Source organism: Rhinatrema bivittatum, chromosome 2, assembly GCF_901001135.1.
Source record: "Rhinatrema bivittatum chromosome 2, aRhiBiv1.1, whole genome shotgun sequence".
In the NCBI taxonomy this organism is placed as follows: domain Eukaryota; kingdom Metazoa; phylum Chordata; class Amphibia; order Gymnophiona; family Rhinatrematidae; genus Rhinatrema; species Rhinatrema bivittatum.
In genome coordinates, this window is record NC_042616.1 from 445,938,444 (window position 1) to 445,964,183 (window position 25,740).

At 46.1% G+C, this 25,740-nt stretch overlaps 1 protein-coding gene across 2 annotated transcripts in view; it reads left to right on the forward strand.

Moving 5' to 3' along the window:
• The window catches only part of RETREG1 (reticulophagy regulator 1), a 302,227-nt gene that overhangs the window by 249,569 nt on the left and 26,918 nt on the right, over positions 1-25,740 (forward strand). For both annotated transcript variants that reach the window (XM_029590332.1, XM_029590333.1), the window contains one exon: positions 18,502-18,586. In XM_029590332.1, coding sequence (XP_029446192.1) covers positions 18,502-18,586 — 85 coding nt within the window. The remainder of the gene's footprint in view (positions 1-18,501; positions 18,587-25,740) is intronic.

The following is a 25,740-nucleotide window of genomic DNA, read 5'->3' on the forward strand; positions in this document are numbered from 1 at the left end:
ATTTCCATAGATTACTCCTGAGTCTATTCCCTTTCACCCTCATCCCATGATTCCTCATTCAGCAGCCTTCTTTCTATTGAAAGAGGCCTGCCTCCTGTGCATGGAAACCTTGGATGTATTTAAATGTCTCTATAAATATTTCACTTTTCCTCTAGGGTATACATTTTTAGATCTTTAAGTCTATCTCTATATGCTTTAGAACTAAGACCACTGGCCATTTTAGTAGCCATCTTCTGGACCAACTCCAACTGGATTATACCCTTTTGAAGGTGTGATCTCCAGATTTGTACACAGTATTCCAAATGAGATCTCACTAGGGACCTAGTCAGGTATATTACCACCTTCCTTTTTTTTTGCTGATCATTCCTCTCTCTATGCAGCCTATCTTTATCTTTATTTCAGATTTATGAATCGCTTAAAGCCATGGCACTAAGCAATGTACAGAATAAAATATACACAAAATGAATCAGACAATATGATACAAGCACAAAATGAGACGCATCTAAAGTAGGGTAAATCTGTGCAACCTCAAAACAGCTTAAATACACCCAATTAAAAAGAGCCTGATATTAAAAGCCTAACATAAGTCCACCTTGTCATAAAATTTCTACAGAGAAGCCAATTTAAACAAACTTGTTTTAAAAGATGTTTTAAATGTCTTTGTGCATTCCATAAGGTACTGTTATTCCAGAAGAGAGTTACACAAAGATGGAGCAGCCATGGGAAAGGTTCTCTCTTGTTTCTGTGAGATGAGCTTGTTTGGGAGATGGAATATCCAGCAAACCTCTCTGACTAGACCAGAAAGCATGCATAAGATTGTATAATATATTTTTAATAAGGAATTTGCCCAAGGAAAAGAATTGTTCTAACAAATAATAGATCATCAAAGCAATCTTCATGAACACAAATATTCATGAATCAATCTACATACAGTTGAGACAGTGTGCATGCAAATCTGTCTCATGCATATTCATAATTTCTTCTAAAATGTGACCCATTTGCGGCCCTCAAGAATTGGAAGTGAATACCACTGCTCTAGATCATTCCTCAAGCTTAACTAGATCCCGTCTCATGTTTTCCACACCTTCCAGTGTGTCTACCCTATTGCATATTTTGGTATCACCTGCAATATTGCTTACAAAAATATTGAGCAGAACCAGACCAAGGACCAATCTCTGGCACACAACTGGTGCCCCTCCGTTTCCTCGGAGTTAACTCCATTTGTCTCCTCCCATTCCAATTTCTAACCCAATCAGTCGCTTTAGGCACTCAGTTTGTTTATAAGTGGCCTATGCAGAGCCATATCAAAGGCTTTTCTGAAATCCAAGTTTGCTATGTCTTTGGTCACCACGTCAAAGAAATTGATTAGATTCGTCTAACAAGACCTATCTATGGAAGAGGAAACAGTTTGAAGATTAATTTCCTGAATATTCAGTCATGTTCTGTATTTATTTAATAGTTTTTATATACCGATGTACGTTGGGAACATCTCATCGGTTCACAATAAATGAAATGCAGCAAAAGGCTTTACAATAAAACACGGAACTAGTGTAAAAAAAATAAATAATAAGCATAACAATAAGCAACAATAAGATAACAGGGCATAAAATTAAGATTAAGAAGCAACTATTAACACATTATATTATATGATATGTTACAATAAGAAAGTTGGCATATAATACATATAGTTAGATTGATTTAAACCCTATCTTGACATGTTGCAATAAGGTTTCGGGCAGCTTGCCATGGGGTAATGCAGTTGGAAATTACTTGTGGATCAGAGGCTTTGGTTGGTGCTAGGTAACAAAACAGTTCTTGGGCTATTGTGCAGAATGCTGCAACTGCAAAGACAAGTTTCCTGTGGTTTGTTTTATAATTGGTGTGCATAAAAAGAAGCAAGATGACAAACCTTAAAGAGATGAAATGTTATATTTCAGAGGCACTCAAAGGAGGCATCACAACTGTTTATTGAGGGGAGGGGGAGACATATATTTTGATAGCCCCATTTTGTTCATCTGTAAGTATGGAGCACAAACTTTGAAGTGAACTCTGTCCTACCCTCCCAAGAGAGGAGGCTGCTGCTGACTCAAGCCTGAGAAGGTGAGGACATAAGGGGGGGGGGGGGGGGGGGGGGGGGGAACTGAAGGCAAAAACCTCTTCTGCAGATGCACAGTGTAAAGCCATGAAGCCTTCAACCCGGTGCATTCCTTCTACGAGATGACTTCTCCATAAGAGATTAGGCCAGACTGAAGAAGTGCAGGGTGGGGGGAGTGCATGCCCCGAATATATTTTAGGTAGCTCAGAAGCAATATAGCAGATTAAATAAGTAGTGATTTCCAATTCCAAGGCACCCCTACATTAACACAAATGTGGGACACACCAGCCTCCACAGGACAGGCCATGCAGACCAGGGGCATAGCCAGAACTGAATTGTAGAGGAGTGGGGTCCAGGGTTAAAATGGGTGGTCACTGTGCTAGCCCCCCACCCCATCCCCATTCCTTATTCCATTCTACGTGGGACTTCATGGCAGTGGCGACAAAACCCTTTCATTTCTGGCAATATTCGGTATCTTCTCTCTTTTCACTCTCTCACGGCCCCCTAGCTGCCTCTGTCTGTCCCTCTGTGGTTATGGCAGTTACTTCCCAATCTGCTAAATAGGCTTCCACTGAGGCCAGGCATTCCTGAACTTTTTAAGATGCTTATAACCTGCCAAAAGTAAACAGAAAGACTTTGATGTCCTCAAAGATTTACAGCAGGGGTCTCCAAACTATACTGGCTCAGGCCTCCTCTCCTAGCATCAGGATCCTATCACCTTAAAGGTGCCGCAGTTAGAGGGCCTGTAGGCCCCGGAATCACTGCCAGTCCATGATCCCCCCCCCCCTGCCCTTTGGGGAGGCTTAACTTGAACAGGAAAACACCGCCCTAGACTCAATTTCATCCAGCCTCCAGCAGCAAAGCAGCCTGATCTGTCCAGCAGCAGCAGCAGCGGGAGCGCATTCTGCCACCGCCCGCTGAGATGCTGGAACTCAGAAATGCAAGTGGCAGCACCTTAGAGCAGTGCATGTGGGACTTTGCAGTGTAAGGGCCGCCATTGATTGACTCTGTTATGCGTTGTGTTGGTTTTAGTGCTGCTTCTGCGGGGAGGGGGGGAGCCGCTTGGGCCAAAGACAGAAAGAGAGGCTGAAGCATAAGCGGTGAGGAGTTTTCAGCCGCTGTGGAGGGCATTGCGGATCATGGGGAGGAAGGCATTGATGGTACCGAGCCATGGGTTCTGTGGGTCTGCCAGAAAAAGCCAGGTAAAGATGGTGGTTCCTAGAGCTCGCAGCCATATCTTTGGAGCTGTGGGAGAGGAGGGCATGGACAAAATCCCCTAAGGATTCAGGGTTCGGAGGCGTAGAGTGCAAAAATCATCGTTACAATCCATCGTTACAATCCAGAGACCAAATCCAAATTTCCTCTGGAGATCCTAATCCAGGGAGTAAGTGTTACTCCCTGGATTAGGATCTCCAGAGGAAATTGTTTTGTTCATGTATGAAGAGGTGGGGAAGGGATAAGAAAGGGGAGGGAAGTAGAGAGGCAGCAAGAATGCATGGGGGGATGTGAGTGAAAAGACAGTGCACCCCCCCCCCCCCACACACACACACATACACATACACAGCCTGTCCTGCCATCTATCCAACCCCCCCTGCTCCATACTTCCCGAGGCGGGCAGCTATTAGGGAAGGGGCAGGCAGGAGGTAAGGTTGTCAGAGGTATGGCAGGATTGCCAGCTTTAGAGAAAATTAGAAATATTATTACTAACACTCTGCCACACTCTTACATGCCCAGGGAACCCTGCCTCCCCCTTCCCCCCAGCTTTTAAAATCACCGAAAGGACCAAGCATCCCCCCAGCCCATATGGAAAAAAAAAATCCCTTCTTAGCAACCAACTCTAAGGGGCTTTCCTCCTGCCCTCCAACCCCGGCCCAGCTCTCCTCCTGCCCACCACCATCCCGGCCCTCTCAGTGTTATGAAATGTCCTATATGGGCCCTTCTCTTGAAATGTTTGGAGCCCCCTGATATACAGGACTAGCCCAAGGGCAGTGTTCTCTTCACCTTCAAGTTTAAGCCTCCTTAAAAGGCCAGGGGATCTTGGACTGACAATGATTCCAATGCCCCCAGGCCCTCTTAACTGCTGCACCTCTGAGGGCTAACCTGGATGTGACTTGATCCTGCTGCTATGGAAGGGGATCTGAGCCAAATGTGAGGGGACACAGGGAACAGCCCCCCCAAATCTCTGTATTTTATGCTCCTGGTGCAGACATGGTCAGAAGAAGAGCTAGGCAAGCACTAAAAGCCCCTCTGGTTTTCCTTCTACATTTTAAAACAAAGGGGAAGAGATAGCAAAGACGCCTATGGACCCATCACAGTGAACCATTTCCCTCTATCTACGAGTGCTAGAGAAGGGAGTTGGTGTGATGTGGGCAGCCAGCTCACTTAGGGGCCGATGCAATAAATTTGTGTAGAAAACGGGGCGCTGAACAGTCTGGGCCTGCTTTCTTAACGCGCCCCCAAGGGGGGGACGGGACACCATGCAATATTTAAATTGGGGGGTCGCATTAGCAAGGAGGCGCGCCCCTAGCGCCTCCTTGCTAATGAAAACCTACATCAGTTTTCCTAAACGCCGCAAAGCCAGGGGGTTCAGGAAACGGACGCTTGTCATTCGAGCGTCTGTTTCCTGCACCCGACTGCCAGCGTTTTGGGGTTTTTTTCTACTTTTTAATTTTATTTAATTTTGTTTTTCCTCCTACTTAATATCGCAATGATATTAAGTAAGAGGCAGTACAGAAAAGCATTTTTTTCTGCTTTTCTGTACTGGTTTAAGGAGCGCTCAGCAATTAGTGCCCACTCCTGGCAGGCGTTAATTGCTGAATGCTAGATGTGCATCCTAGATGCACATTTTTTTTTTTTTTTTTGCATCTGGAGTGAATGCTAATAGCCTCAGTCACATGCATTTGCATGTGATTAGCACTATTAGACTCACTCCGCGTGGGACACACGTTGAATAGGCGCTAATCCTCTTATTGCATTAGGGGATTCATTAACACCTATTCAACCCTCGTTCAACTGCGGGTTATACAGTGCGCTTGGCTGAGCGCATGGTATTGCATCGGCCCCTTACTTACTTTGGCTATCAAATGTAGCTGCCAGAGCTCCTTCACTGCTATTATAACCAACACTCAGAATAAGTCACATTCAGTGCTCGGTGCACACGCTCCCCGATACATCCAACCTGAGGATAAGACGGAAGCTGGAAGGACTCACAGGAGGGGGAAGATGATGAGGTGCTGGGTGGACCGTTTGTGCTGCTCAAAGTGAGGTCAGGCTGTGCGTGACCTGCATGCAGCACATTAATTACCACACTCCAGGGCTCACATTGTAGCTAGGAAGGCGAGGCATGCATGTTTTCACATAAAGGTGCTCTTAAATGTTTTAAGAACCACTTGTGGTAATTCTTGTTGCTGTGAGGCGCTGAGGGCAGACCTCAGATCATGGTCTGAAATCTGAGCACTAGGCAGTTGTAACTTTTCCATGGACGCTTGATCAGGTCTGAAGGCACACTGGTTGGAAAACACTGTACTAGATCATAGTATTCATCCTAAGCTAGAACAAGAAAATACTTACAGTGCCCAGTCAGGAATATGAACCGTAATGTGTTGAGGTTGGAGAAGGTGAACTAACCATCGGGCAGTTGCATTCACTCCCAGCCCTCGAGAGCCACAGACAGGTCAGGGTTACAGGATATCCCTAATGAATAGGCATCAGATAGAACTGCACACAATGGAGGCAGTGTGCATGCAAATCTATCTCTTGCCTATTCATTAGGGATATCCTGAAAACCTGACCTGTTGGAGCCTCACAAGGGCTGGGAGTGAATACCATTGCCATAAAGCTGCACATCAGAAGGGGGTGGGTTACACTATTCATTCAGGGAATAGTAAGTCTTGCTTTGTTTAGGGAAAACAGAGCAACATAGTTGCAGGATGCACTGGGTTAAAACCAGGACTGGCTCAGCCTGTCTCCATGTGAATTTCTGCTGTGTGGCACCTTGACTGACAGGGAATGGTGGCCATGAATGGTGCACATGAGTCCACAGCTGGGGTAAGCATGCAAGCAGCCCTCATTATTATCTTGATGAGTGTTCTTGTTTGTCTGCCAGGCTGACTCTTAGTCCTAAATAGGGAACCTAAGAGTAGAAAAGATGGAAGTCTCAGGAATGTAAAACCATGCTATGTAGAGAGAGAATTACATACACCCCAGCACGTCATGGTTAGTAAGTCATTGTCCTCCCTTCCCAGGGAAGAGTGTGACATTAACAAAGTCACGTGCTTTAACATAATGACTTCATCTATGCTCTTGAGGTGGAACTCTAGGAACTTCCTTCAAATAGATGGAACTGTACCTGTCATGTCCATGTCTTCCCCTGTGATTCACTCCATGGGCTGGGCTGGGCCTGCAAAGCCGAAGCAATGAAGTGATGGCCAGTGCAGTCACTTAGAATGTTGCCCATCATTTGGATTGTGATAACATCCTCCACTTAGCCTGCACACAAACAGAAAGTCATGATCAGTCATCAAAACATACCTTGTAAAAAAAAAAAACAAAAAGGAACACCCTGTCTTTAATTATTTCATTAAAATGATACAGTCATTTGGAAGGCAGGCACTAGAGGTGTAACTGGATGTAGTTCGCCAGAGAAGTACCCCAAAGGGTTAAGAGAGTGCTGGGCGTTATTTTGTTTAGAACATTATGGTAAAGGAACCTGCAGTCACATGCCCATAAAACACGGATTTTAGAAACCAGACCTCTTTTTGTCACTGTCTTAACACAATAATTGAATAAAGGATTGTAGTTGCCCTATGGGTTTGCTTGAATAAGTAGAAATAAAGGTGGATCAGTAAGTTGCAAGTGATACTTTTTTTTTTTTTCTAATTATTAGTTATTAAGTTAACCAGTTTATTGGTTGACCTTTATTTCTGGTAAACATAGAACTTACCCTTGATTAAACAGTACGGGGAGCGTGAAAATCTGGTTTTAGCTTTTACTGCAGGGCTGTAACGGCCAGGTGTGGAGGAGCTGCAAGATGTTATTGCAGGACTAGAACTAAAGGTGTAAAGCAGCAGGGGATTGTGTGCATGCGGAAATGTGCAGAGTCAGGTATCTACTGTTTTAATATCATTAGGAAGTGACAAATATGAAGAACCGTTTGTCTTTTTTTTTAAATAAATGCCATGTCTAAAATTAAAGTCTCCTGAGAGTAAGTGATTACAGGGTTAATTTACACTAATAATCTTTTAAAGCACAGTAGGCTTCCTTTAAAGCTGTGATCTGAATAAAATACAACACTGCCTCCTCCTCTTGTGACCTGAGAGTATAACTAACCATTTCTTGAATTTGTTTCTGAATGAAATCACTAAATGTTTTGCCCACTGTGTATTTGTGCCACAGACACAAGTTAAAAGGGAAGTACCTGTCAACATTTAGATTTTTTGGAATTTTTTTTTTTTTTTTTTAAGGTTGTGGTACCATTTTGTTGGTCTCCTGGACATCTGGTTCTTTTTTAATTTTTTTTTTTTTATTTCTGATATCTTAATATATTTACAGCATTTATATGTCTTCTTTCAATTTATATCAAAACAGCTGGCAATTAACAAATAAAATTTCTATTACAGTGTAAAACCAATTAACTTAAAAAATAATCCCATCTCATAAAACCCTTTCAACTATTTAAGAAATAACATGAATTTTCTTCACGTGCTTTTCCAGTATTACCCACTCCTCTTACTTTTATTTTCCTCATGAACGATCTCAAATAACCAAATCTTCAATGCCCATCTAAAAATCATTAGGCCTCCTGCCTTGTGAATTTCGCTTGGCACAGCATTCCACAAACACGAAAGAATCGGGGACAGCAGTGGCCTTGGGGTCATTTCCTGTTTTCTCTGGGAATCACCAGTTTCTTTCTTTCCCATCGCAAGGGTTTTTGTGTAAAAGTGACATCTCTGTCACTTGCTAATATTGTTTACTGATTCTGACAAGTCACTGCCACTTTGAAAGTGCACAGACCTTTTTTTTTAGGGGGAGAGGTTTGGGGGCTCAGGAGTTTCCTTCTGCTCCTTAGTGCACCTCGCTTAATTGGAACCCAGGGTTAGGATATGGTACCATGATCCCCCATTCACAATTGACAAATAACTTGGAATTTATCCCCTGGCGTATATCCTCTATCAATGTGTTTCCCAGCCAGTGTGCTGCAGCTGATGTGCAGTTGTGCCCCGGTTGCGGTCCCTCTGGATCTGCAGGATATCTTCCCACCAGCATGGGGGCATCAGAGAGCAGCGCTCATCGGCAGCAGCTCCTTCTTTGCCTCTGCTGGCTCTCTGCAATGGGAATTGCAAGGGACTCTGTAGGCTTGTGAAACTTGCTGGCCCCATACGGTTCAGATTGCAGAGGGAAGGTAAGGCAAAGGTGGAAGATGCAGTATTGTGTAAGCCTGCTCCTAGACTTCTGCTGTTGAAGGATTGGGGGTGGGTTGGAGAAAGGGACAGCTGAATGTGCCACTGGGTGTGGGGGAGAGGGAAGAGATGTTGATGTTGATGCCAGGAGATGGGGGAGAGGGGAGTTGATGATGCTTCAAAGAGGAGAGGTGGAGTGTGAGGCAAGACAATGCCAGGAAATGAGATTGAGGGAAGGTAATGGCAGAGGGTGGAAGGAAAGAGAAGAGAAGGTGATGACAGGGTTGGGGAGATGGAAGATTATGAAGATGATGATGGTGGGGGAGAAGAGTGGAGAAAGAGGAAATGGGATGATGCCAGGAAGTGAGGGAGAGGACAAATGATTCCAGGGAGTGGAGGGAATGGGAAGAGAAGGTGATTGGTTTGGGGGGTGAAGAGAGAGGGAAGTTAGTGATGATGCCAGGGGTGAGGGACAGGGGTGGAGGGAAAGGGAGTGTGATAATGCCAGGGAGTGGAGACAGAGGGAAGTTGATAATGATGCCAGTGGGTGAGGGAGAGGGGTTGAGGCAAAGGGAAGGTGATGGTGATGCCAAGGAGTGAGGGAGAGGGATGGAGGCAGAGGGAAGGTGATGATGCCAGGTGGAGGGAGGTGGAAGGTGAGGATGAAGGGATAGGGAAGGCCATGATGATGCAAGTGGGTGAAGGGAAGAGGTAGTGAAAGGTGATGATTATGGCAGGAGGTGTGACAGAGAGGGGTAGAAGGAAAGGGAAGGTGATGATAATTCCAGGGGTGAGGAAATGGAGAGAGAGAAAATGATGATGCCAGGAGGTGAGGTAGAGGGGGATGGTGATGGTGATGCAAGGAGCTGTGGGGAAAATGTGGTGGGAGTGGGAAGGTGATGATGATGGCTGGGGATGGGGAAGAGGAGTAGAGGGAAAAGCACGATGATGATAGCGGGGAGGTACAGAAGATAGGGAGGGAGAGAGAAGGTGATGATTCCAGGGAGTGAGAGAGAGGGGTAGAAGGAAAGGGAAGGTGGTAACAATACCGGGGCGAGGAAACGAGATGGAGAGAGGGAATGTGATGATGATGCCAGGGGTGGGGGAAAGAGGTAGAAGAAAAGGGAAAATGATGGTGAGGATAATGATGATGATGATGCCAGAGGTGAGAAGATGGAAGGAGAAGGGGATAATTCCAGGGGGTGAAGGAGGGATATGAAGGTGATGATGATGATGATGGGGGGTAGGAGGAGAGAGATGATGATGATGATAATGTGAGGAGAGGGGAAGAGATGGTGGGAGAGGGAAGGTAGTAATGATGATGCCAGGAGGTAGCGGAGAGGGAAGGCAAGAAGATGATGATGCCAGGGAAGAGAGGTGATTATGATAGAGGGGAAAGACAGAAGAGAGAAGGTGATGGTGCCGAGGGATGGGGAGAGGAAGCAGGTGATGATAGCAATGGGATGGGAGGGCGTGGAAAGAGAAGAGGAGGTTGTTGGTGTGCCAAAACAAAGTGAATCCCGTGCTAGGTGTGCCGCAAAACCAAAAAGGTTGGGAATCATTGCTGTACCAACTGTACCCAGTGACTTTCCTCGGATTGGGGGCGGAACACACCAGCTCGCCTTCCAGAACCCTGCAGCCATGTGCCCTAGGCATCGCTGTTGCCCCATGACTATGATTCCGATCCCCCCTCCCCCCTCCACACACATTCACACACTCTCACACATACATACACACACACACACACACACTCACACTCTGTCTAGGGGCTGTGAACACGCCTCTGCAGCAATCCCAGTGGAAGATCAGATGCATGTCTCTCTGCATGATAGTGGACAGCAGTAGCATTGAAGCACTGGGCCGGGTGCTGGTAATGCTTTCTGATTAGCACTGTAGAAGGAGATAGGCTCTGATGCCACTTCTTTTTCTCCTCCACGAGCCCTTCCCCTGACCATTATATCACACAGTGACGACAAGGAGAATCGGATGATAGCAAGCCCTTTATTAAAATGCCTTTTAATAAAGGGCTTGCTATCATCCGATTCTCCTTGTCGTCACTGTTACACAGCTCACTGGATCGGTTACCGCTTTGCTTTTTGGGTCCATTATATCACACATACTTGAGCTCATTCACTGTACTCTGCAAACGTTTTCACAATTTAAGTATCTTCAAGCAGTGGACACCTCAGCAGGTTTCAATGTCGCAGCGCAGATGGTGGAACCAGTAGTGTAGCCCCACCACTTCATTGATTCATTGGAGTATCTTACTCTGATGCCTCCGGGAGCTGCAGCTTGGGATACACCCTGGCACCAGCAGAGGGAAGAAGACAAGACATTCTGTGCCTGAGAATTAGAAAGAAAGTAACTTTAAAAAAAAAACCAAAAAACTACCCACCAGAAAGAAAAAAACAAGAAAAGAAGTGAAAGCCATACTTACACATGGATTTTCTAGTGCTTTAATGCTATCGAAAACGAACTCACCCTTATTGGATCAAGGTCATTTCGATAGGGGAGGTGCCAAGCCTATGTGCCTGTTTTACCACCCCCACCCAGGCCTAAGTTTGGATCCAATGGTATTTCCCTTTAAAAAAAAAAAAAAAAAATCCTTCCTCCCAACCCAGAAACATGGTACATCCTTACATCTCTCCTTACCGTAATGTATAACAGACAGAAGGTGCTGCAGAGCGAGGAAGGGACCACAGATAACTGTTACAGTGGTGATAAACTGTAGCCGGTTAATGAAATGCCCCACAGATTGGCACTTCAAGACCCAGTGCAGCATTCCTCTATAGACATGCCTGAGAGTCCCTCGTGTGCAATTTGAGGGAAGTTCAGTAATTATAATTTCACTAGAATCAATAAGGACAAGTTTAAAAGCAGGAAAACTAAAATAATTGGTCATCCTCTTTTATCTCATTTGACCGTGTTCTGTATTTAACAATTGGTTACTGATTTTTCTGTAGTAGTTCAGTGCTGCTGGATTATATTGTGCTTAACTATTCCCTACTGATTGTTCCATCATATTGTGCAGTTTCATATTGCTGTGCTGTGCTGTGCTGACACTTTCATGGCATGCTGAATATACTAGATGAATTGGTTTAGAATGCTGTCCATTATTGCTTTTGAGGTGTGATGGGTCTTCCTGGACTGGGATAGGAGGGTCTCTTCTTGTAACTCGTGAGTCCTATACTGCAGAGTTCTGCCTTTGTTTCTCCAAAGACAAGCGGGATAGTAGTCCTCACACATTGGTGACATCATCAGATAGAACCCTGATGCAGAAAACTTAAATCAAAGTTTCTAGAACTTTGACTAGGCACACTGAGCATGCCCAGCATGCCCTATACCGTGCGTCCACATGGGTTCCCTCTTCAGTATTTTTTTCCTTGGAGCTATAAGCCTCATGGTGTGATTGAGCTCACTTTGGCTGTTTTTTGCCTTGTGAAAAGCTTTTGCTCTTCATGTTTTTTCACAGTTGTTTTCTTTGATCCATTGCCGAGTCCCTCTCTGTACCTTCCCCAAGTGTTCCCAGTCAGGGTTTTCGGCGTTGTGGATAAGTTTCCTTTCGCAGTTGATTCCCCCCATGGTGGCTGTGCCTTGGTGCCTGCTGGCCATTGACGCTTGCTGCCATCACTTTCGACTTATGGCCCTTTTGTTTCGCCCCATCATGGCCAAGTCTGGGTTTCGCCGATGTCCCCAGTGCCCGAGGACCATGACTATCACTGTACCTCATGATGCCTGGGTTGCCACTTGTGTGCCCAGATGACCCCGAAGAGACGTCAGCCTCAACTCAACAAGATGGATCAGTTCTTCAGGTCGAGGAAGTCTGAGCCATCGGTATGGGTGGCATCGAAGGACCTTGAAGCCGCACCAGTAGCACCACACCATCAACATTGGCGGGACCGTTGGTTCTGTTGATGTCGCTGGTGGGTACGGGCGCCAGAGACCTACCTTTGTTGATCTTCTCTGGGCCGAGGATACCGGTTTCATCGTCTTAGGCCTCTATACTGGGGAAAGACTGGGCTGAGCATTGAAGGAAACCTAAGAACCATCGGCACTGGTCCCCGTTGAGGCATGGTGCTTGGCACAGGGATGCACTGGCTTTTGCCATGATGCCCCCAAAGTTGCCCCATGGCAAGGAGTGCCCATCCTATATCAATGCCCAGGGTCCTTGATAATCTCCACCGGTCCTTGTGCCAGTCACCAATTCCCGTCAAGGGTCTGAGGAAGATCCGGCCAACCCTCCTTCCTCCCAGTTGGTGTTGGCATTGGCAATATTCGAGGAGGAGCTGGAGCACTGAGTCCAGCTCATGGTGGAGCGGGTGCTGCAGGGCTTCGGCCCTCTGGCACTGGAGCCGGTGCCACCCATCCTCGTACCACTTCTGAAGAAGCTCAGTGTGCTCATCGGTGCATTACCGACCCAGCTGACGTCAGTTCCCAGAGTGGTATCGATGACTGGTGAGGTCACTGAGGCCTCCCCCTACTGATACAGTGATCATTGCTGGTTCCTCTGAGGAGGAAGCTCTGCCAAGGCCAGCCGCTCCCCATCCAGTTCTACCAGTGCCTGCACCTCTGGACATAGGCCGAGTACCTAAGGCCCATCCCCTGTAGCATACAGTGAGGATGAGGGTCCCTATGACCCCTGGGTAGATGATCTGACAGAGTCCTCCTCTGAGGACTCTGATGGTCTCCCGTCAGATCCTTCTCCTCCAGGTGAGCGAAGAAAGTCTTTGCTTGAGGTCTTAACCTTCGCAGGATTTGTGAGGGTGATGGCGGAGGCCATCCCTTTTCATCTTTTGAAAGAGGAGGATGCCAGGCACAAAATACTTGAGATCCTCCAGTTCATGGAGCCTCCTAAGGAAATCGTGGCAGTCCCGGTACATGAGATACTTAAGGAGTTGTTGCTGATGGATATGGGAACACTCCCTCACAGTGCCTTCCATTAACAAGAAGGCGGATGGGGTCTACCTCGTCCAGAAGGCAGCCAGATTCAATAAGCGTCAGCTGTCTCACAAGTCAGTGGTAATTGAATCCACTTTCAAGAGGGCAAAGTGCTCTCTGACCCATTCCTTGGCTCCCCCAGGGAGAGACCACAGAGCAATGGATACTCTTAGGAGGAAAGTATTTCAAGGCACCATGCTTATTGCCCACATCGCTGCCTACCACCTCTACATGAGTCAGTACTTGCAGGATATCTGGAAACAGGTACAGGAGATGGCTGAGCAGCTGCCTCAACAGCAGCAAAATACCCTTATGTCGCTGGTGCACAAGGGTCTGGAGTGCAGAAAACACGAGGTCCGTGCAATCTATGATGTCTTCGAGACAGCATCAATAGTCTCTGCAGTGGGCATTGGCACTTGGATCTCCGACCGGAAGTACAGGAAAGACTTGCTGATGTATCATACACTGGAGAGAATTTCTTCAGAGATAGGGTGAGGGACCATCATGAAAACCTCCAACAACTCTCTGCTAGTACTCCAGACCCATCCTCCTCATCCAGGAGGCTGTTGAGACCAGGGCCTAGGAAGTCTTTCTTTTGCCAGAGGAAGTACTATTCTCCACCTCCTCAATCCCTTCAGCACCATCAGAGCTCCCGTGGCTGTTCCAAGCAGCAGAGAGCTCCAAAATCTCAGCCAGCTCCTGAGTCAACTCCGGGGATGGGGTTTTGACTGGGTCGCAGGGAGCATAAGCCAGTTGCCCATACCCGAGACAATGGACCCTCCAGTCGGGGCAGGCTGAGGTTCTTTGTGGACCAGTGTAATCTCAGACCAGTGAGTTCTGATGATCATCCGTCAGGGGTACCAATTAAATCTTTTGGGTGTCCCCCCAAATTGCCCTCCGTGTACATATTGGGGGCCGGTAGTGCATCAGGAGTTACTACAAGCGGAGTAGAGCAGTCAAGCCCGTTCCACGAGGGAAAAGAGGGAGGGGATTTTATGCTAGATACTTCCTGATTCTAAAGAGAACAGGACGTTTCTCCAATTGGACGTTTCTCCAATTCTCCAACACTCCAGTACCGAGTGTTGCCTTTCAGACTTGCATCCGCCCCACGAGACTTAACAAAATGCCTGGCCATGATGGCTGCGCACATCTGCAGACTGGGAGTGCTTGTCTTCCCATATCTGAACAACTGGCTGGTCAGAGCACATCTCAGGCAGGAGCCATCAAGTCCATGCACTTGACCATTTGGGTATTGGAGTCACTAGGATTTGTTCTTAACTACCCAAAGTCCCATCTCAGCCCATCACCTCAATCGGACTTCATAGGAGCCCTGCTAGACATGGCTCAGGCCAAGGCCTTTCTGCCCTGCCAGAGGGCTATCGCCATGGTGACCTTGGCAGCAAAGATTCAACAGAGCCAGTAGATATCAGTCTTGCACATGATGAGGCTGTTGGGCCATATGGCCGCAACCATCCATGTTATTCCCCTGGCACATTTTGCACATGCAATAGTCCCTAAGGACCCAAGGTCACAGTGGCAACAGGCCACTCAGATCCTCCAGGATTGCATCCAAGTCACCCCATCTCTCAGGGACTCATTGTCCTGGTGGTGGGTACATTCCAGTCTGGAACAGGGGATTTTGTTTCAGAGTTCCTCCACTCAAATTGTTCTAACTATGGATGCATCTACCCTGGGGTGGAAAGCTCATGTAGATGGGCTCGGTACCCAGGGTCTTTGGTCCGCTCAGGACCGTTCTTGTCAAATCAACTTCCTGGAGCTTCAGGCCATCCATTACGTGCTATGGGCTTTCAGAGATCGGCTGTCCAACAAAGTTTTCCTGATCCAGACCGACAACCAGGTAGCCATATGGTATATCAGCAAGCAAGGAGGCATGGGATTGTATCTCCTGTTCAGGAGGCAGCCCAGATCTAGTCGTTGGACCTGTCCCACAGGATGGCACTCAGGGCCATGTATCTGGCCGGGATGGAGAACGTGGAAGCAGACAGGCAGAGTTGAGCCTTCAAACCCCATGAGTGGTCCCTGGACCAGGGGTAGTGAATCGGATATTCCAGCTCTGGAGGAGCCCAGATGTAGATATTTTTGCATCTACCTGCAACAGGAAGTTGCCTTGGTTCTGCTTCCTGTACAGGTCAGAAGGCAAGCGAGCCTCAGATGCTCTTGCCCGTCATTGGGGCAAGGTTCTTCTGTATGCAGATCCTTCAATTTCCTTAGTGGTGAAGACTCTCTTGAAGCTTCGTGAGGACAAAGGGATTATGATCCTCATAGCCCCTCATTGGCTGAGACAGATCTGGTTTCCATTCCTGCGGGAATTGTCCATCCGCAAACCGATCAGTCTGGGAACTTCCCCAGATCTCATTATGCAAGATCAGAGCAGGCTGCAGCATCCCATCCTCCAGGCTCTGTTGCTCGCAGCCTGGATGTTGAGAGGTTGATGCTAAAGCCACTTGATCTTTCAGATGTGTCTTGGGTCCTGGTGGCTTCTAGAAAGCCTTTCACTAGAAAGTCCTACAGACTGAAATGGAGAAGGTTTTTCTTGTGGTGTGAGCAGGAGGCCATAGATCATTCTCCTGCCCCACTCAAAAACTGCTTGATTACCTTCTACACCTATCGGAGGCTGGCTTGAATACCAACTCCATTTGAGTTCATCTGAATGCAAATGGTGCTTACCACCATGGTGTGGGATGGTGCACCCATCTCTGTACAGCTTCTAGTTGTATGTTTCATGTGGGGCCTGCTTCAATTGAAGCCTCCCCTAAGGCTCCCTCTGTGTCTTGGGACATCAGCGTGGTGTTAGCTCAGCTGTTGAAAGCTCCTGTTGAGCCACTGCGTACCTGTGACCTGAAGTACCTGACATGGAAGATCATATTTTTGGTGGTGGTCACTTTAGCACGCAGGGTCAGCAAGCTCCAGGCCTTAGTGATGTATCCACCTTATACTAAGTTTTATCATGGCAGGTTGGTTTTGCGTACACACCCTAAGATTCTGCCTAAGGTGGCAATGGATTTCCATCTTAATGAGTCAATTGTCCTGCCAATATTCTTTCCCAGGCCCCATTCGCACCAAGGCGAATGAGCACTGCACAGTTTGGACTACAAGCGAGCCTTAGCCTTCTATCTGGATCGGACAGAAGCCCATAGACTGTCCACCCAACTTTTTCTATCTTTTGATAAGAATAGGTTGGGTCAAACAGATACTATCCAATTGGCTAGCAAATTGCAACCCCTTCTGTTATGCCCAGATGGGACTGCATTTTGGGGTCAAGGTTTATTCTATCAGAGCCTTGACCGCGTCAGTGCCCCTCTTGCAAGCAGGTCCCGTGGAGGAGATCTGCAAGACTGCAACGTAGAGTTCTCTCCACACATTCACACTTCATTACTGTCTGGATAGGAATGGCCAATGCTACAGTAGGTTCAGCCAATTTGTCCTTCGGAACCTGTTCGAGATGTAGAACCCAATTCTCCCACCTAGGGCCCGTTGTTTGGGTTCAGGCTGTCTCCCTTTCTGTTACCAACAGCAGCGGTGGTGTTGGTCCCGTTGGCACATCGTTAGGTGTCTGATGGTCCCCTTTTGTGTTTGGGAGCAGCCTGTAGCTAAGGATTCACCCATGTGTGAGGACTACCTTCCTGCTTGTCCTCTGAGAAAGCAGAGTTGCTTACCAGTAGCAGATGATCTCCAAGGACAGCAGAATGTTAGTCATCATGAAACCTGCCCGCCACCTCACGGAGTTGGGTTTCTCATATTATTTTATATTATTTTAATTATAATTCTATGTTATGAGACTGAAGAGGAACCCCGCGTGGACACGTGGTATAGAGCATGCTGGGCATGCTCAGTGTGCCTATGTTCTAGAAACTTTATTCTACATCAGGTCTCCATCTGATGATGTTACTCATGTGAGGACTAACATCCTAGTGTCCTCGGAGAACACCTATTACAGGTAAGCTTGTTACTGCTAAGTCAGTTGTGTGGAATTGTTGAAAGTGCTTTCTGTATCCCTTCCTCTTTGCCAGTCTGTCCCTGACCCCATACCTTTTGGTGCTGAACAACTCGAAATTCAAGGCTATTCCTGCTTTGCAAAAGCCTCGTCAGGCCAAAGGCATTTTGTATATAGTGAAGTGTCACTGTGCAGGTCTTGCATGGTTAAGAAATGGGGGGGGGAAAGGGCAAGTCATATTTAGAATCCCAAAATGAATTGTATGGAAATGTAAAACTGAGCAGTATTTCATATGTACACATGGCTTGCAGTAATACAGAAATTGTTTCAATTAGATGCTTTATTACACAGTTGTTGCAGCACTTTTTGCTGCTTGGTTTTGTTTTCTGGGACCCACTGCAAGCAGCTGTCTTACAGAATCATGCTGTAGTTGCTTCACATACCTTGCGGGGGTGGGGGGGGGGGGGTGTTAGCCTCCAGCAGCCGAGATGTCACGAGAGACATTGCACAGGTTACTTGGTGGCACTTGGGATGCCTGTGGTGATGCTGTTGTTCATGACCCAGCAACACCCAGAAGTGCCGCAGAATGGACAGGAGTTAGTGTTTAGGAGTGTCAGAAATGACAATCTGGATGGAGAGAGCCAGGGGAGCAAATGCAGCAATCTGCACTGGCTGTCTGAAAACATTCTGATAGGACACCGGAAGGGCAGTAAGATGATGTGCAATGATGTCATTATTTGTCTTAGCATTGGAGTTTTAACTCATTTGGAAGCCAGGGTTTCAGAAATGTGAGCTGCCCTGATTCATTCATACCCACATGTGTAAACTTAGCTTTTTCAACAGTATGCATGCACACTGTGACATCAGCTGGATAGGCTGTCAGGGCGTGACACAACCCAGTTCAGAAGTCGTTAATCTGAGCTGGCCTGGTATGGAGCACGCCCTTGTATGATCCCTTTTCCCATGCTTCTAAAAACCTGTGCAGGTATGTGCTGCATGGCATCATGGCCATGCAGACTGATAACGCAGGAAACTGTCTTATCCTGTAAAGTCTGAACTGTGTTGGTAGTCACGTGGCACGGACACTCAGACTGACCTCAAATTTCTTTTCTTAGTTTTGCCTTCTGGTTTGCGGCCTGTGCACCTTTCTCACCATCTTGGGAAGCTACATTCCTGGAGTCGTACTCTCCTACTTCTTATGTAAGTACCACTTTGTGCTTATTAATGAATTTCTGCTAAAGATGAATTGGGGAAAGGTCAGAAGGAAGAAAAAAAAAAGCTGTACACCCAGTAAATGCATCTGAATCTTAGCATTCCACAGTGCCCAGAAGAGGTTCTGAGACTTTCCTGTGACATTAACATCATGTGACAATCAGGAGGAGTTTTTGATTTATATCATCTTAATAGTTTGAAATACAAAACATTCTGTGAGTGCAAATTCAGAAGCCCGTGCACTCCCATTTCAATAATTCACTGTTCTCACTTATTAAAGAAAACATATATATCCAAGCCGTTTGCAGGAGTCTTTTGGTTCATCCCTTTTTGTTTTTGGAGCTTTGAGCATTAAGAGAGTAATTTTCTAAGTGTGCAAGTCCAGGTAAAGTCCTTTTCCAGGCAGACTTTACCTTGTATTTTCAAAGCAATCTTATGTGCATCCAATTGCTTTGAAAATTTGTGGGTAACTGGCCTGGAACATGCACAGCATGATGAGCACAAAGTTGCACCTCCTCTGGAAAGGGCGTACCGTGTGCGAGTCAACTTATACATATATCTTTTCAAATAAAACTACGTATGCACATAAGTTCCAACTCAAACCACCCCCAACCCTGGAGCGCCCCTCTCCAGCTCATGTAAAAGTATTAATGAAACCGGTTTATGTGCATGCATTTATACTCATAAAGCCCAAGGCTGTTTTCTAACCACCATTTACATGCAGAAAACACTGTTTTATGTGCATAATTTTCTTTGAAAATTCAGCTCTTAAAGATGAAGGGCAGGAGGGAGTTTGAAGGAATTTTAAGCAGTAAAAACAAAAACACCCTTCAAAATTAGCTTTTCTGATGCCCTGTGTTTAAGGCTGGGTGGCTTTCATTAGAGGTTTCTCCTCCCTGTGAAAGAATTCCCAGGGAGGTCTCAGTGGAGAATGTGAGGGAAGGGGATCCCCTGCTAGCTCTCATGCAGGGCAAGGAGAACCGAAATCCCCATGGAATGATCCCAACTCTCCCCTTTGGTTTATTTCACATAAAGCAGAATAGGAGCATAGAGGTTGATTTTCAGGGGGATGGTGAACTGGAAAGTCATGCGGGTAAAGTCGTCCAGGTAACTTTAGGACAGGTGTTTTTTCAATCAGACTTACCTGAATCCTAGCACTCACCAGTTAAAATGTAATCATTCCCTGGAACACCTCCATCACCCATCTCTTTATGTCTAGCTGAATTTTGTGCGAGTAATGAGTTACTTAGATAATAGGGATGTAGGGCTGGAATATTCAAATCTTTAGTTTTCTGAGTAACTCGAAAAGTTACCCAGAGCAACTGTATGAATATCGACAGATTATTGTAACTTGCCTTGAGCTCAGATTTGGAAAGGCAAGTAATAAAAAATCAAAACCTAAAATAAGGACCACCTAGCTTACTCAATTGCTTTCCAGTCTGGTTCTCTATCACTTTGGGTGGATAAGCATAGAAATTCCCATACTTAAATCAATATCTGCTCCCTCACCCCTCAATGGCTTTTACCCAAGATCCCTGCCTTGTTCTATCACTGCCCTCTAAAGCTGTTCCAAGCATGTTTAACTCTCTTACAGTGCTAGCCTTCACCATCTCCACCGGTAGGCCTTTCCAGGCATTGGCTTTTTTGATTGTTGCTTTCTTACCAGAGCCGCACTTAGTCCAGTATTGAGGAAAATCCTCCATTACTGCAAAGACCAGTATTTAATTTGCCTTCTCGTTGATTATTTACTGAAGAAAATTAAAAGCTGTAAAGGTATTTGAGCTGTCTACATTGGTGCATTAAAGCTGGTCCCAAGGTCTCGTGGATTCTGCTCCAGCAAGTTTCCGTAATCTCTCTGCTACAGCTAAATATATCATTGCAAAGCGTGCCGCTTGGACTCTGACTTGGAAAGTTGGAAAACACATCAGAAAAAGTTAGCCAGCCTTGCCGACGACAGCTGTTTACCGATCTCAAGTGTTGGATGAGGGTGTGAGCAGGACAAGTAGTGACCACAGATCCTATCTGATGACATGGATTTAATGTTCTTCAAATTCCACATCATCTTTAGCTATGTGTGTGTGTGTATGTGCGTGTGCACTTTATTTACGAAAGTATCAAACTTCTGTTTACTCAAATGACAATTGTAAAATTAACAAAGATCCTTAAAAAGAAAATTGATTTGTTGACAGAGAAAATTGGGATAAGACAAATATCTTGTTTTTAACTGATCTCCAGAAAGAGAGCGAGAGTCATTTGCTCAAGGTCACATATAGAGAGTCGGTGGCAGAAGGGAGTCTTTGAGCTCAAGAACTAGGGTTTATGTAGTAATATTGTAGATGATGGCCATTTGACCCATTCGGTCTGCTCAGTTATTCTGATCTGCACTGCTAAGGATATATCCCAGCTGCCAACTGTAGAAGCTTAACTGCTTTAGGAAACCACTCCTTTCTAAGTCAGGCTTTATCTCCCTTTCTTTTTTGGGTTTTTACCATTTGGGGTAAATGAGTATACTTAAATCATTACCCAGACCCAATCTCTCTGCTCACACATGTCTTACCATCATGCTTTGTAATAATCTTAATGGCTTCCAGAACTAGCACCACAGTTGGCAGCTGGGATATAACCTTAGCAGTGCAGATCACCAACAATAACAACTTATTATTTATAAATTTATTCATTGCCTATCTACAAATCTAAGTGATGTACAGTAAACATACGTAATCCAATATACACATCAATGACCTAATCAAAACTAACAATAAATCAAAACATATAAAACTGACCAATAAATAGTATACTAAAATCATAAATAGCATCTGACAATAGGTCATAGCTGGCAGGCTTGTGCAAAATAAGAGTCTTAACATCTTTTGGAATGCTGTTCAAGCTGCTTCATTTTTCAGTTTTTGGGACAGTACATACCTCGTGTTGGCCCCTGAACATAAATAGATGTTCCTTAGACTCTTCCAAACAGATTCCACTCATCTTCTACCACCTCATGCCACTCCAATGATCCTTGGATCCTCCTTCCCCTCCTGCCTTCATGCCTTCATGCTGCTACTTCTTCAGCCCCCTACCCCACGTAATTTCACCACTCCCAGAGACCACCCACTCACTGCTACTGCTCTTTGATGTGTTCCCCCATCTTCTGCCACCATTCTCTAAAATACACATAAGCCTTTCTTAGTAGCAACTACTGCTGTTTGACCTTTCCCCAAAGTCGGGGTCTGTTCCCTGCCTCCATCTAATGCCATCTTTGCTGATTGCCTAAGCCCAGAGTTGCCATCTCACCCATGTCAAACCAGAAGGGCTGATTCCAGTTTTGTTTTGCCCCATTGTGTATGAAGATGTATTTCTACTTAGGGAAATCAAAACTCCACACGTAAAGTGGAGCAAAGCCAGGACTGGATCAGGTCTGGTTGATCTGAGTGAGGTGACAACCCTACTTGAACCATCACTTACTGCCTTCCTCCCATCCATTCTGTTTGTTTCTGGCAAAAGGCTTCCCCAATGGAATAAAGACTATGCACTCATGTGCATGAACTCATTGTGAATGCCGATGATCTCGGAGGCCCTGAACTTCTGGGATTGGGGGGGCATCGGAGACCCCGTCTGGATTTGCGGCACCATTGGTGTTTATTAAGCGCTAGTGAGGCTATCATCAGCCATAGCCGCTGGCGAATGAAATCATCGATCTTCAACATCGACGTCCCTGGATGGATAGGTGAGCTGAGGGGAACAGTCGATGGCGTTGGCAGTCATCGGTCCCTCTGGGCACTAATGAGGCATGTCGGGGTGCAAAGCCTCTGCCTGCAGGCTCCCCTAGCATCCTTGGTACCACCAGTCCATCGATGCCTTCGGGCACCGGAGTCTCGTGCCACCAAGCTTTTGAGGTCTACAGGCACCTGTGGCGCTGGGGATGGCGCTATATACTGTCGAACTGATCAAAATTTGGTTAAGCACTGTCGAAGCCCTGAGTGCAGCGTCATTTGGTGCCCTTGATGTAATCCATCATTGGTGAGCGCAAAAGCGCTATGGGCCCTACAGGCGACATCTCTACTGTGGGCACCAGTAGATGCAGTCGGATGCTACAGGACACAACCGCAGAGCACCATGGGCACCATCTGTCACCATGGACTTCGCTGCTGTCGTTCTATGAGGGGAAACTCCAGTGAGCCATTCCCAGCACAGTTTTAAGGGCTGTGTCCAGCCTCTTGGAGCGTTATCAGATACTGGAGGGGGGCGACGCCATAGAACGCCACACCACCATGCCATACCCAGAGCCTTAGTGGTACTGGGGATGCCATTGACACACTGTTAATATGCACTCCACTGGGAGTTACTGTGACATTGGAGTGCAGCATGCATGGCGGGTACAGTAGGGCATCTACTCCAAGCACCTCAGGCGATGTCAGGTAGCATAACATAAGAACATGCCATATTGTGTCAGACCAAGGGTCCAACAAGCCCAGCATCCTGTTTCCAACAGTGGCCAATCCAGGCCATAAGAACCTGGCAAGTACCCAAAAACTAAGTCTATTCCATGTTACCGTTGCTAGTAATAGCAGTGGCTATTTTCTAAGTCAACTCAATTAATAGGAGGTAATGGACTTCTCCTCCAAGAACTTATCAATCCTTTTTTAAACACAGCTATACTAACTGCACTAACCACATCCTTTGGCAACAAATTCCAGAGTTTAATTGTGCGTTGAGTGAAAAAGAACTTTCTCCGATTAGTTTTAAATGTGCCATATGCTAACTTCATGGAGTGCCCCCTAGTCTTTCTATTATCTGAAAGAGTAAATAACCGATTCACATCTACCCATTCTAGACCTCTCATGATTTTAAACATCTTTATCATATCCCCCCTCAGCCATCTCTTCTTCAAGCTGAAAAGTCCTTACCTCTTTAGTCTTTCATCATAGGGGAAACTGGCTTCAGATCCAGGTCTAGCCATCAACTCCCTGGATTTAATGGAAATACACTCTAAAGGTTTTTAGAAATCAGGTGACCAATCAAATTGCCCTACTTCAGAACAACAATTAAGTAGCCATGTTCTACCTCAGCAAGCAGATTGAAACTGGATCTCTTCTCTGTTAAGAAGTTGTCTGACTGTGGGACAAACCTAAAAGCCACCTGACTGGCAGGAACAGAAAACCTTCTGGCAGAGAGGCTGAGTTGCAAGTTAGTCTGAGTGTGGTGAAGAGCATCTTCTTTTGGTGGGGATTTCCCAAGATAGATCTGTTTACAACAACTCAGAACAGGAAGGGGTCAATGTTCTGGTCCAAAGATTAGAAAGCAGATTAGAATCAGATGCTTCTCGCTTCACTGGGGAAAGGGACTCCTGTAGGCATATCCTCCGGTTACTCTGAGGAAAAATTGTTGGTAAAACTCAGAAGAGAATGGAAGATTATGATTCTCATAGAACTTTTTTGGCCAAGCAGATGTGGTTTTCAATTCTATCAGGAAATTGATCCAGTTGGACATTTTTCCAACATTTATAACGTAGAAACAAGGAAGCCATGTTAGGAAAGATCAATGATCCATCAAGTCCAGTATCCTGTCTGACAGCAGCAAGTCTGGGTCAGTTGGAGGAAACCAGCAGATCCATTCCCTACTGCTTCGTCTTAAAAGTAAGAAGTGGAGACACCCAGTTCTATCTGGCTAATAACTATTTTAGGACTTGTCTTTCAGAAACTTCTCCAAACCTTTTGTAAACACAGCTATACTACTGTATTCTATTGCGACAAATTCCATAGCTTAACTGTTCAGTGACTGAAATATAGCTTTTAAAATTTGATTTAAATCTGCTACTAGTTACCGTATTTCCACGACAATAACCCGCCCACGTATATAACCCGCCCACACACATAACCCGCAGGTTTTCCAGATTTATGAAAAAAAGTTTTAATATACCCACCGCCTCCTCATATAACCCGCGGGCAGACAGGGCGCTTGTCCGAGGGGCAATCGCATCCCTCGGTCATTCATTCGTTCATTTAACCGATTTCTGGTTCCATGCGAACCCCTCTGTCACAATCAGACCGTGAACACGGGAGCAGTGAGAGCAGGCTGGCGGGAAGAGCCGCTTAAAACCCCGGGGACCTTTGCGCGGTTTGCAGGACTTGCAAGCTTAAAGCCTGGGGAGGGGAAGGCCGTAAAGCGCCGCTCAGGTCTGGGCCAGAACCCGCGCTTCCCTCCAGCCTTACCCCCATTGCTCCTTCCGTGCTAAGCGGCTTTTCCCGGCAGGGCGGACGCTGCCCGCTCTCGGAGCGCACGGCCGGGCTCTCAGTCACCGACCGGAAGCTACAGCTCCGCCATGGTTGTGAGGGCGAGACAGGCGTGAAGCGCCGGGGCGGGGGGAGAGAGATGTTAACCGCTGCTGTAAAATTTTTTCTGGGATAACCCGCCCACGTTTATACCCCGCGGGGGGCATGCGGGGTAGGTAAAAACGCACATTACCCGCGGGTTATATGCGTGGAAATACGGTAGTTTCATGTAATGGCCCTACTCCTAGTATTGTTTGATTGATGAATAACTGCTCCCCATTAACTTGTTCTTCAGCATTCATGATTTTGTAAACCTCTGTCATACTCTTTTTCTGTTGTCTCTTCTCCAAGCTGAAGAGCTCTAACCTGTTCAGCCTTTTCTCATAAGGGAGCCATTCCATCCTCTTTATCATTTTTGTTACCCTTCTCTGAACTTTTCTAGTACTGCTATACCTTTTATTGAGATGAGGTGACCAAAACTGCACACACTACTCAAGGTGCAGTAACACCATGGATCAATACAGAGCCATTATTATATTCCCAGTTTTGTGTAATGTTCCTTTCTGAAAGGAACGTTACTTCATCCCAATATCTAATCTCTCACGCTCATGGCTTGGATGTTAAGAGTTAAGTAATTCACTCCTGTGATCTCTCTGGTACAGTGACTCAAGTATTTCTGGCTTCTGGAAAGGAGTTCTCTAGAAAGTGTTACGATTGTAAGTGGAGTAGATTTGCTCTCTGGTAGTGAGAGGAAAACCCTAGATCCTTTTCCTGTCCCACATAGGACAGTAAAACTTGAATACCTTCTGCATATCTCAAGAGTCTGGAGTCAAGACAAACTCTACAGTTGGCGCATACCACTATCATGTAGAA